The 13,386-nt window shown below is 38.1% G+C and overlaps 1 protein-coding gene across 3 annotated transcripts in view; it reads left to right on the top strand.

Moving 5' to 3' along the window:
* Positions 1 to 1,004: 1,004 nt before the first annotated feature.
* The window catches only part of AP1S2 (adaptor related protein complex 1 subunit sigma 2), a gene marked incomplete at both ends in the record, with an annotated part of 30,235 nt that continues 17,853 nt past the window's right edge, over positions 1,005 to 13,386 (top strand). For all 3 annotated transcript variants that reach the window (XM_079549049.1, XM_079549048.1, XM_079549050.1), the window contains 3 exons: positions 1,005 to 1,183; positions 9,636 to 9,744; positions 10,712 to 10,849. In XM_079549049.1, the coding sequence (XP_079405175.1) occupies positions 1,005 to 1,183; positions 9,636 to 9,744; positions 10,712 to 10,849 (426 nt within the window). The remainder of the gene's footprint in view (positions 1,184 to 9,635; positions 9,745 to 10,711; positions 10,850 to 13,386) is intronic.

Here is a 13,386-nt window from a genome sequence, read left to right as displayed (position 1 = left end):
TCACACGGCCGCGTTGGGACGGGCGGCGGCTGCCCCGAGCGGGGCGGGCCCGGCCCGTTGCTCCGTGTGCCCGCGGCTCCGCGCCCTTCGGCAGCTGCTCGGGGCTCCGGGAGGGTCCCCTGGAGGCGGGGGGGTGCGGCGGCGGCGGCCGGAGGGAGGGCGGCTGCGGGCTGCCCGTGCGGGGGCTCCGGACTGCCGCCTCCTGCTCGCGTCGGACTGTCAGCCGGGAGCGGGCTGGGCTTCTCCGTGGGATTTCACGTCTGCCGTATCGCCTGGGAAACTTCCTCAGCCCGACATAACTTCGAGCGAAAACGGGGAGGAAAAAAAAAAAAAAAAAAAGCCATTTCCTTTAGTATTACAGCTGCTGGAAAACACAGCCGACAAGTTCCTCTAAAGATATAATTGCAACATCACTCCTGTAGAGGAAGCGAGACCTGGAACGTAGGACCGCAGGGAAAGCACTTAATCTCTACTCCTTTTGTGCAGTGCGAGAGAAGGCAAGGCTGTTCGATGCCGTGGGACTCTCCGGTGGGAGATTTAATGCCTCTTAAAGTATTTTTAAGGCTTTTCAGAAAGATCTTAAGCGCAAATTGCTCCTGCTGTAAGGCTCTAATCCTGCGAATTGGAAATGAGGTTGGGTATTGGAGGAGACGGGTGTGCTGCTTTCTGTTGTTTTCTGTAGTAAATGCAAACGCAACCATACCAGTACTGGACGTGGTTTGCCAGAATTCCGGGTGTAGTCGCTGCCTGCTGGCTCTGACTCGCGGTTCTGAAAGTTGCGCGTGCTTCCTACTATCTCTGCTCTGACTGACCTTGTTCAGCTGAATCCTTTGTGTTTATTGGTGCTTCCGAATCTTGTGTAACATCTGCCACCGTTGTAGAAATACATCATGTAGATAGGCTTTTGGATGGCTATCTTGCTTCCTGCTTGGTTTTCCTCGTAGAAATCTTCTTAGAACTAAGAGACTGAGAATAATCCTTTTTTTCCCCTTCTAATTCAACAGATGCAGTTTATGTTGCTTTTTAGTCGCCAGGGGAAACTGAGACTCCAGAAGTGGTATGTCCCACTATCTGACAAAGAAAAGAAGAAAATCACAAGGGAACTTGTTCAAACAGTATTAGCCCGCAAACCGAAAATGTGCAGCTTCCTGGAATGGAGAGACCTGAAGATTGTCTACAAAAGGTTGTTCTTTCTCACTAACCTCGTAATTGACATACATCAGAAACAGTGTAATAAGTAGCAAGAAAATAATGATGGTTGATTTTTTTTTTTTTTTCTTAATTTATCCTTTCTTTTCTTCCCTCTACTGGCTTTGGAGGAGACTGACTTCCCTTGAATCTAATTTGATAACCAAGTAGGAATCATTCATGTGTAGAAAGTCATTCATGCATTTACAAATGTGCTGAAGAGATGAGGTTTCCTTCTTCTTTCATGAGGAGTGGTGGTTTTCAGTTGTTTAGAAGACCGCAGTAAATAAGTGCATAGAAATATAAGGCATGTAAGCTTTAATGAGTATAGTAAAGAAAAACTAAATTTTATAAACATTCACCTCAGGCAGTGACTTCATAAACTTGCAAATATAATTTGCTTTTAAAGGCTGTTAAAGGCTGTCACAGAAATAAGAGAAACTTTTTCTTGTTTCAGACTACGTAGAATGTTATTTTGCTATGAACACGAAAGCATTTTTCCAGCTTAAAAAAATCACAGGCAGTGTTTTTCTTTTGGTGAAAGTACCATATGATTCTCTTTGGCATTGTTTTTCTTTCTTAGTTGTTCGCTAACATTCTGGAGTGTGTGACAAGAGTTTTCTTAGCTTTATGCTGGTGTTTAGCATGTATGACAATGAAGAGGTGTAAAAATAATTGTCCCTACAAATAACAGTAATTCTCATTGCGGTTTGGTAGACTGCATCTCTTCCATCTAAAGGTAGTGCTACGGAACCTAGAATTAACTCCCTTCCCTAGTTAGTTAGAAACTTCAGAAGGTTTATACATTCTTATTTTCCTCGAGGTAGTAAACAATTCCAATGCTTGACAGTATTGTTACATGCTGTCTTTAGGAAAGACAGAGTTGAAACAAAGGGTTTCTAACATCTGCAATAAGCCAATTGAGTAGAATTAAAAATAAAAAAAAAAAAAGTATTAGATGTATACATGAGAGCAGGACCTACAACATCTGTGTATGTAACATCATACACCTGAAGACTGCTGGTAACTCTGGAATACTAGGAGGAGGGAAGAGGAGGACCAATGCATAAGTCTGTGCTTAGGAAGCATATGTGTTTTCTGCCTTTAATTTCCTCTCAAAACTTCTTGCGTATACGTGCAGACAAAGTTGCTGAAATGCTTTGTGCATTCCCTTCAGCTGAAAAAGCACTTGCATGCATTATCACTTGGCTTTTATGGGACTAGATCAGAAAAACTGGGAATGCATAGGCAAGGCTGTTCCCCTTCCTAGCCTTGCACAGTGGTAGCTCTTCTGGTGGTAAGTTTACTCCACAGCTGTTTTTTCTTGTTTCTTTACTACTGTTAGCAACTACTTTTCATGGGTGCTTTTTGGTTGTTTTTTTTTTTTTTTTTTTTTTTTTTCCTGGCCTAGAGGGCTGATAGAAATCTGAGTATGGCTTTTTGGGTTACTGTAAGTTGTGGTGTTCGTGTATCTCGGTAATGTGCTGTGGGATCTGTGGTCAAGGAGAATAGTGCTTGCTGCTGTGTATCTGTAGACTGCAGTCCATCTGCTAGACTGCTGGTGTGCACAGCTGACTGCAGTAGTAATTTTGCTGTCTGCAAACCAATCTGACAGAGTTAGCCTATGAAATTGCTTAAGATTAGCTTGTATCAAGCTAGTTAATATCCGTTTCTGCTCTGCTTTTGCTTTATTAGCAAGTAACACAAAGCTAAAACATCACCAGAATGACTGGGTGGCAGGGGATAGTGAGTTGAAAATCCTGTGCTTGGTAACAGTAACTGCTTTCGTGTCTCTGTGGAAAGACTTTTTCCAGTCATCTTACTGTAACTAAAGTTGATGAGTCCCAACTACTGTAATCGCTTTGAGAAGACAGATCTGTTACTCAGAAGCAGACAGTAATACTGACAGCTACAGTAGTCAAGGTCCGGTACTTCCTGAACAGCAGTCAGCTAAAAGAGCAAGACGTGTAACAGAAACTTTGCATGGTTTGTGGAATTGCACAAGGTGCATACATTTGTTTGCAGACAAAAGATTCCTGCACATCTCTCCTAAGATCTATTCTTATCTGGTTGAGTATTGGGAAATATCTGAACCTTCCAGTGCAAATGTTTTTCAGTATAAGTTGTTCATATTGCTGTTGTACATTGTGTACGCATAGCTATTATGAGTCTGAAATTGCTGAAATTTGTGCTATGATTGCTTTTAGAGTGTATTAACTGTCAACTTTTCAGGTGCTAGAGTTGACCTAGATATTGCAACTCAAAGAATGGCTGGCATTATTAAAAGTATACTCTAGAGTCTCATTGATGTACCTTTTTTCAAGTACAAAACCAGCTCAAATGCAAAATTGACAAGCTGGTAGCTTTTGCTGCTTTCTTATATTTAACATTTATCAGGAAGGCTGGATGATTTTGATTAGCCTCCTTAGCTCTGTTTTATTTCATCCTTATCATTCACATGGAATGATTTCTGGACGAGTTTTCAAGATGATGGAACTACAGGGGTCTTTAAAATCCATGTGAATATTTTGCTTTTATTTCTTAGTTCCATGTATGTAGCATTGATATGGTTGCACAACTAGGTCAGTCATTGTTACCTGCATTTTTTTTCATTGGAGAAACAAGTTCTTTAGAGATCTGAAAATACGCGTGGAAGTGTGCCCTGTTTTTGACATTGCTCGTGAATTGGGTGGATATGTTCTGCAGTTGGTTTGGAAGAGAGATTTTCAGGCTGGTAGGCACTTAAAAAGAATCTGAACTTCTGATTTCAAGGGACAGATTTGAAGCGGCTTGCTGGATAGAAAATTGAAATATGGGAATCCATTAACAGTTGTGCTTTATAACAATTGAGAGGGAATTGGCTGCGGACAGCTGATTAGAAACGTAGCGAATACTGTTAATGTTTGCTCTTCGTTTTGTCATTTTTTTAACTAGTTGTATTGGATCATATAGGATAGAAGTTCATGCAGCTTTCCCCTTTTGGCAAATAAATCAATATTAAATGTTATGATTTCTAGTATTTTAGTGAAAAAGGACCTTAAAATAGGATTTTTTTTTCTTCAAAGATCTCAACTACTTACTGCTTTAGCTTCTGACAGTGTTATTTATTTTCATTTTGCAGTATATTGCACTCTAGGAAAAAGCGGAGTAAGTTCTTGATGTAAATTTTTCTTGTTAGCATTTGGTATGCTGAGATTGTAGGACTTGGTTATCATTGATAGGTAATGTGACCAAGAAATGTGACTTTTATATGGCAGTTTGGGATTGTGTTTATGTTATATGGTTTTACATTGGCACAGTCTGCACTGCCTTTAATGTTGTGACAGTCATCTGTTGCTGCACAATAACCTTAATCACAGGTTACTTTAAAGCTTTACAGAAAAATAAATTTTAAAACTCCAGTCTCTCCTACTCCAAAGAAAGAGCACGTTCTGCAAGTAGTGTGCATCTCCACTCGAAGCATTTTGATCATCCCCCAATGCTGTCGTGTGGTGAGGGGCACAAGCCCAGCACAGGACACGATCATTATCTTTCCTTATGTGCATCTAATTGCCAGTTGAATCTGTTAAAATATAACTATGGGGTTGAGTAGGTGACTATAAAACTAAATGGATGTATTGATAATAGTTAATTAGGTTTGGTAGTTTAACTTGATCGGGTCCTCTGTGCAATATTCTCATTCGTGTGGTACTAGGAGGACCTCTGTATACTTCCAAGTAGAAGCAGCATCTTTATCTTACAGAGGTTTACCGAGTTTTTTGCACATTTCTTAAACTATTGAAGGTTATAGCCTGCTGAAATTGGAAACTGCAAGATAAATCTTGTATAGCTTTATTATTGTTGTTTATTTCTGTATCTGAATTAAATAGCGATTGCTCTGCGTGTTCTAGAATCTCAGAACTTCCAGTAAAAAAATATGTAATTTCTTTGAAAGAGGAAAAAAAAAAAATCTTTTCCCAAGGAAAATTTTAATGATTAGAACTTTCAGTGGGTCAACTCTGATAACCTGTCAGCAAATCCAAAACTCTCAGGCTATTTGAAGCACCTGTTTACGTGTTAGAGGTGGTGTTGTGGTGTCTTTCAGTTACAGAATCATAGAATTGTTTGAGTTAGAAGGGATGTTTAAAGGCCATCTAGTCCAACTCCCCTGCAGTGATCAGGGACACCTACAGCTACATCAGGGTGCTCAGAGCTTTGTCCAGTCTGACCTTGAGTGTCTGCAGGGACAGGGCTTCCAACACGTGTCTGGGCAACCTGTGCCAGTGCTTCAGTATCCTTACTGTAAAAAAAAAAAACAAACCTTTTTTCTTCTATCCAATCTAAATCTCCCCTCTTCTAGTTTGAAATCATTTTTCCTTGTCTTATCACAACAGACCCTGCTGAGGTGTCTGTCCCCTTCCTTCTTTTAGTCCCCCATTAAATACTGAAGGGTTGCTATCAGGTCACCTCGCAGCCTTCTCCAGGCTGTGCAGCCCCAGCTCTCTCAGCCTGTCATCACAGTGGGGCATTCCATCTCTTGAATCATTTTTGTGGCCTTCCTCTGGACACACTCCAACAGCTCCATGTCTCTTCTGTACTGAGGACTCCACATCTGGATGCAGTACTCCAGGTGATATCTCACCAGCGTGGTGTAGAGGGGCAGGATCACTTCACTTGCTCTGCTGGCCGCGCTTCTTTTGATCCAGCCCAGGATACGGTTGGCTTTCTGGGCTGTGGAGGCATGTTGCTGGTGCTTGTTTAGCTTGCCATCCACCAGTACCCGAGGTCCTTTTTGTCAGGGCTGTGCTCTGTCTTTACATCTGTACATGAGATTGCACTGATAGTGGGAGTTGCCATGATCCTGGTGCAAGACTTTGCACTTGGCTTCATTGAACTTCGTGAAGTTCTCCTGGGCTTAAGCTTGTCTAGGTCTCTCTGAATGGCATCCCATCCTGCAGGTATGCCAACCTCACCATGCACCTTGGTGTGATTTGCAGACTTGCTCAGCGTGCCCTTGATTCTAATGTTGATGTTATTGATGAAGATATTAAATAGCACTGGTTCTATGTGCTGACCTTTGAGGGACACTACTCATCACTATCTCCATCCAGACATTGAACTATTAACCACCATTCTCTGGGTATGATCTTGCAACTGATTTCTTGTCCACTGAATGATCCACCTGTTAGTTCCATATTCTTCCAATTGAATTCTGTTCCTTCCAAGCGCTGTAGGCCTTACATGTCTGTAGTTAGAATTTACCTGCAAAACAACTTAAATGCTGAATGTTCTCAGCTAGCAACTTTACAAACTTTCCAGTGATGTCTTCAGTGGATGTTCTCTCATATAGTAGAGCACCATTAAAACGGTAGGTTTTGCAAGTTAGGCTGTACTTGTAGTGACCTGGTACCTCAGCAGAAATAGTGAGCATAGAGGAGCGCTTGGCTGGAGGATTAATTGCCAGTTTTCGGGCTTCCCACTATTGAATTTCTGTAGCTGTTGGGGGATGTTGATGAATTTGGTTCCCTCCTCAAAAATAAACACCTGTAAAAGTCACTTATCTAAAAGTAGAAATTTGAGTGTTTGTATTGTTTGCAGTTCATTTGCTCTTCCATTCTGTGTTATGTTTTCAAGTGATACTTTCAAACTGTTTTGGATCTTTCTGCATTAGCGCCCCTTTTCTGACAGGTGGATGATGCTTATCATAAAGTATTTCCCTAAACACTTAGAACCAAATTACTTTAGGACTGAGGATTCTACTGAGATGGGGGAAAAAAAACAACCACAGACTACAATAGGAATGAATATGGCAGAGTACTTTTTACAGGTTGGGCCATATTTGCTCTTTAGTGTGGTGTATGGCTTGTGCTGTTTTCAGAATTTTCCTTTGTTTGGTGTACCTTTGAGTTTTCTGACAGACTCGTTAAGAAGAAGCAATACTTCTGCAAGGTAGTTAATGTTTGCTGCTTGCATACAGAAATTTGTTCATCTCTGTATGGTTATTCTTCATGTAAGCTTATCCATTTGGCAGAAAAGTTCATTTATCCACTTTAATATCTAGACACCCTTTTTTTTTTTCTGAAGCCACGGACTACGAAGGAAAAAAAAAAAAAGAGAACAAACTAATACCTTTAAAAAAATTAATCTGAAGAAACTTATATTTTTGTGGTTTCAACATATTCTTAGTAGTAGTGGCTGACATGTATTTCTTATACTGTTTGCAAAGTAGGTATATTGAATCTGCATTTGACAGTTACTACTTAAAAAAAAAAAAAAAAAAAAAAAAAAAAAAAAAAAAAACGAACAAAAAACCTCTTTGGAAAATGTTCTCTGCATATTTTGATAAATACCCAAGACTCCATTTTGTGTTACCATGAGTAGTTTTTGTTTCTTGAGATTCTTTCTCCAAAACTGCAGTTGGCAGAGCTTGAAAGTGTACTCTGCTTAATAGCTGCCAAATGAAGTCTTTCAAAAGTATGTTTCATTTTCTTTTAAATGAGAACACTGAGAGCAGACAGCTTTCCTGGAAAGTGTTCTATGCAAAGTAAAGTGTTTTTTCTCTCTCCCCTTCTTTTTTGTACTCAGATAAAATAATTCTGTGCATCAAAAGAGACTCTCAAGTAATAGAGAAACACAAGGAGTCTCCTTTGTGGATAAATATCAGATATTTAGGTCAAATTTAATGAGATTTATCAGTATAGAATTCAACTTGTTTAAGCACTGAAAGGGAATGGTTTACCCATGCTCATGTGAATATGAAGGAAGTTTTGTGTAGATGAATTTGACCTAGGTGCAGGTAATGAGTGTAAACATCAGCAAAGCAAGCTAATAGTCTAACATGGAGTTAGACTTAAAAAAAAAAAAAAAAAAAAAAAAAAAAAATACTCAGGAGGCTTGAAAACTTCTTTTCTTTACAGCGTAACTCTCCAATACTTTTCTTTTGAACAGCTTTGTCTGAAAGATGTCTTAAACAGATAACATCTTGTAAGCTGCCACAATGGCTGTAAACGTCCTTGAAGTATTAACGAGAGGGAATAGCATAGCAGTGTAAAATCAAAAGAACTGTTCTCAGATAGGACTTAAGATGAGCTGACAAGTCACTGTGGTAGAGATATAAAAGAGCAATTAGTGTGAAGTGTTTCACTGGAAGTGCCTTCACCCTCATCACCCTAAGTTAGGTTTTGTGGGATAGCTTTTTTTTTTTTAATAAGAGTTTAGAACTTTTGTATGAAAGTGTTTCTGATGAGGTGTTCATGATGAAGTAAGCCACGGCAATCTGACTTGGTAAGAGAGAGGGAGTGGAACTTGCAGCATTGTCATGGATGGTGGCTTAGTGACTGGGAGACAAATTGAAACGTACTATAAAATAATTTTTATGTGAATCCTAAATGAAACCTGTGGGAGTTCCTTTTGGGGCTTACGGAGTCCCAGCTGGAAAAATTTCTGTGTAGTGTTAAAAACTTGTATCGATTTCTGCATACAGGAAAAGAATATGCATCTTAAACTTAGCATTTAAATCTTGATGACTTTTTTCTTTTAAACCAGATTGGCTTCTCTATTTAATGCTGCCAGTAACTCTCTCTAAACAGGCAAACCAAAGCAGCTCCTCATTCACAAAAAATATCAATTAAAACAGGTCTTACTTGAGATTTCGTTTCCGCCATGTGTATTTGTGTGGCATATGGTTTTGGCACTTTTCTAAAGGATGAGGAGGTTTTCCTGATTTGGTTTTCCATCAGCTGTTTTTAGGCAGAAATTGAACAACTCTGTGGTAATGCACAGTAGAATGGGATGGTCTTTTTGTTAAAGTGGAGCTCAAGATCATATCAGAGGTAAATAATTCCTTGTATTTGAAGGTGGAAGTAAATGCTGCAGTCAAGCTGATAGCCTCTCCTGACGCCAGAACTGCTGGTAGTAATCAAGTTGTTGACTTAATAGTGACTGGGGTGTATGACCTTAGTCTTGAATTTTTTTGGCATTAGTTGTATTCTCTAAAGACCAAATCCTAAATTACTAGTTCAGTTTATTTTTCCCAGGACATTTCAATTAGATGTTAATATCTATATACCGAACTTGTGTGATATAAATTTAATATTTAATCTGTTGATTAGTATACCATTGCTTGGATGTTGCGAGTACAGTAAACATCTTGCCTCAGAACTGCCAGGAGGCCAAATAATTAAATGTATTTCCTTTTCCAACCACCACTTAAGCTAATTTAATTCCATCAATTAAAAAATATTAAAGACTGAAATCTTGCTCGACTCAGACAGATCCTTTTGTGCCCACGTGCATGTCTGGTGGTCTCCAAGCTGTTGGAGGAACTGTTGATGGAACTTGCATGGCTGTTGATATAGAGTATCAATACTGTAAACTTGAGTTTGAAGGACTACAGAGCATTTAATACTTCTGAAATGCATTCATTTCACTCGCCTTTTGCTAACATGAGGATAACTTTGTTATTACAGATATGCAAGCCTCTATTTCTGCTGTGCCATTGAAGATCAGGACAATGAACTAATAACTCTGGAAATAATTCATCGTTATGTAGAACTTCTTGACAAGTATTTTGGCAGTGTGAGTTAGAAACTTCTTTCTGGTTATTTTTTATGGATTCACTGTCTGTATTGTGTTGTTATTTTATTTTCACACAGCCTTTTTAAGAGCACAAACTAGCTGTTGAAGAGGTATATCTTAACAGTTTTTCTGTTGCTTACCTGGCCAAACTAAACTGACAGTTGCCTGTATAATGCCTACAGTATAAAAGTAAACTAAGAATTTGGAGAACAGTTCTTAATCTGATGTTAATTACCTGTATTTATTTCATTTCTTAGTGGTCTTGCTAGAGGTTAGATAAAATATTATCCTTAGCTTTTTGTCCAGGCTTCCACTTTCGCTTCTCTCTGGCAGTGTTCTGTACATGTGTATGTACATTCTGCCCTCCCCCAGCACTTCTTATGTCTTCTTTCAAATGAGGCAGTTGGTTGTGAACTAGCAAGAAGGGGAAGAAAAGAAGACATCTGCTTTCGCAGATACCAAAACCAAACAACAGAAGCAGTGTGCATTTGCACTTCTGGGAAAACTGCTCATCCTTTTGCTTTCCGACTCCTTTTGACTAGGATACACACAGAGTGAATAAGAAATTGACTGTTAAAAAAAAATTTCTATAAAATTGCATCATCTGTGCCTGGATACTTCAGGGAAAAAGAGAACTGTAGTGATCTTCTGTTGCTTCATGAAGAGCCGTGTCGGACTGATAGCTGTGAATTGAGCACTCTTTGTTCAACAGTGAAAATGCTTTTAAAAGAGGCTGCTATAGTTGTTCAACTTGAGGAAAAAAACAAAACAAAAAAAAACCAACAACAAAAAAAAATCTTGGTTTCAGTTCTGTTGTTAATTTTGTTGTTGTTGTTGTCCTACTTAAAATGTTATAGCCTGAGGCCAATATCTTGATTTGGTGAAGTTTGTTGAAGATGTAAGTTAAGTTTTTTGAGGGTATCCTCAGAGTATTCTCCCACTTTGCAGTAATACTTGATCTTTTCAGGTATGTGAACTTGATATCATCTTCAATTTTGAAAAAGCCTATTTTATTCTGGATGAGTTTCTCTTGGGAGGGGAGGTCCAGGAGACTTCCAAAAAAAATGTTCTCAAAGCCATTGAACAGGCAGATCTTCTACAGGAGGTAAGCAATTTAAACTTATCTGGGCAAAGTATCAGCATGCTGGATTGTAGTTAGAAAAAGCTACCATTTCTTTGAGCTTGTGGAAGGTATCTTCTGGCACGTTTAGCATGTAGCTACTGCTTAGTTGTTCTAATTGTGCAACACTGCTGCATTATCTGCTCTTTCCATCTTGTTTGGCATGAATGTATTGTAACCTACTGTGATTTTTGTGTTCTGCTAGAAACGTAAGTGGCTGTTTGTATGTGTATATCTGGGTAATTATAGATTGTGCAGCTGTAATTTAGTTTTGTTCACGTCTTTTGTTTATTTTTTTTGATTAATCAGCGGTTAGTTTTTTTTTGTCATACCTGATGCATGTTCACTTCTTTACTGTTTCATTGCTGAAATCCAGAAGCTAGACTGTCTTCTTTGAGACTCATACAGGTATAGTTCTTTAGATTCTAAAGACCTTCTTTTCTGCTGTAGGTTGCTTACTGTGGCACATTTCTAACTTTAAAGTTGACAACAGTAATAGTATTGCTTAGAAACACACAGAATGAAGTATAAAAACATCTGGGTTTTCCCCTTGAATGCTTTTGTCTGTTACTAACTTTGAAGAAATACAGATTGCATTTTTTTATTATTTTTTCTTTCAAAAATATTTAATGGGGAGGAGTTCAATGACACAACACTTAATAACATATACCTCTTGTTTCTCCATTCTGTACTTTTCTTTGTAGTTAATTGCTGTAGCTTTGAGGTCAGCATTAATGCCTGAATGTCTAAATGAAATTCATTAAATTCTAGTAGGCTGAAGAAATTATCAGTCTCTTTATATGAGAGTCAGTGAAACATGGTTTAGCAGAGGTAATGAATCGTATTTTAAACATGCTAAGTTTCTCTTACAAGGTACTATATAAATGTTAGCTGAAATATTATTACAGTTAACATGAACCTTCCATTTGTTCACTTGCCCAGTTTGTTGTTTAATTCTCATGTGAATGTTCTGTTTTCTACTTGTTGAATGTTGTATTATTAGACTGGGGAATCACAAAGTTCTTTATCATTGTAGTTGTATCTGTAATCCTTTTCAGAGTACAGGCAAATCCAGAACATGTCGAAGTTCTCAGCAGTCAGCAGCTAGTTACTGTTATGAATAGAGCCAGCATCACACAGATTTGTTAGCATCTTTTTTTAGGAAGGAACTATTTGAGCAGACATACAGCTTGTATTCTAAAGAAGTTTCGGTCTGTCCTTTTCTAACACTTAAAAGGAATTATTTTAACTGGAAGTCTTGTTTTAGTTTACAAAGGGGGGGAAATCTGTCAATTTTACCTTAAAATCTTTTGCTGTTCTCAGTATAAGATCATATTGGAATAGGTAACTAACCTATTATATCTGTCTCCTGCAAATGCAGAGCTAATTACATATAAATTGAAGGTATTGCATTTTCTTAAACTTCAGAGCCCATCAGAGTATTTTCAGCATTTTCTTAGGGCTCTTCTAAAGCAAAATCTAGAAATTAATTACTGAGCTTGTCCGAGCAATTCGCATTTTCTTTTTAGACTTAAATAACATAACTTCAAGTTAAAAATGTGCACTCAAATGGGAGTATTGCTTTTTCAACTGGAGACTTTTCCCTGGCTGTGATGGGATTACCTTGATGCCCTTTACTTCTGAGACTCTTTACTCTTCTTTTTCCCATCTCTTAGATGTTCTATCAAGTTTTATTAACTATTTTCTGAATAAATTGGAATTCAGCAGATGACCATGGATCCACTGTATTGCTTTGTTTTTTTTATAAGCTAATTGATTTTGTTTTATTCTTAGTAGAGTTATACTGACTGTTGGTCAAGTATAAAACTACTCCTTATATGTGGTTTTTAGTTTATAAGAACTGTGAAGGCCTGAGTATATATTTAAAATGAGCTTCCAATAAGGTTAGACTTATTTTGTGGATGACTTTTTTTTTTTTTGTATTAACTGCTACTATGTGCATGCTGAGGCTAAAGAAGAGGTTATTAAAATAATAGTTTGCCACAACTGGAGACTTCTTGTATTTCTATTTAATTTTGCTTCCTAGAATACCCCAAAGCTACTGGAATGAAATGTGTTTTGATTCCAAATGCAAACCTTTTCTTGCAGGGTTATGGTGTGTTTGTTTTTGACCATCTCACATTGTAATTATGTGCAACAAAAGGACTTTTATTTGGACCTGAGAAGTCATATATTGCCTAATTTAAAAACTATTATTGAATATGCAGCATTATTAATTAGTAATGATGCATACATTAATGCATGAAGCACCTTAGACATCAAAAGCTGTACAGAATACTTACACAAAGGAAAATCATTACAAATACATTAAGTGGCTGTTTGAGTAATGTTAAAAGAAAATGCAGAGGCATAAATTGCTGAATAGTGCATCAGTTCTTAATAGTCTTGCCTACTTGTTTGTATTCTTGTGGCATTTCTCCCGGTGTGCTTCTGTTTCTGAGCACCTGCTTCAGTGTACAATTAAGTTTCTTGGTGCTGTGCAGTCCTCTTAATGCTAGGCT

The sequence above is a fragment of the Tetrao urogallus genome (genome assembly GCF_951394365.1).
Source record: "Tetrao urogallus genome assembly, chromosome: 1".
NCBI lineage: Eukaryota > Metazoa > Chordata > Aves > Galliformes > Phasianidae > Tetrao > Tetrao urogallus.
The sequence above is the reverse complement of the archived record's forward strand: the minus strand, read 5'-3'. Positions and strand labels throughout refer to the sequence as shown.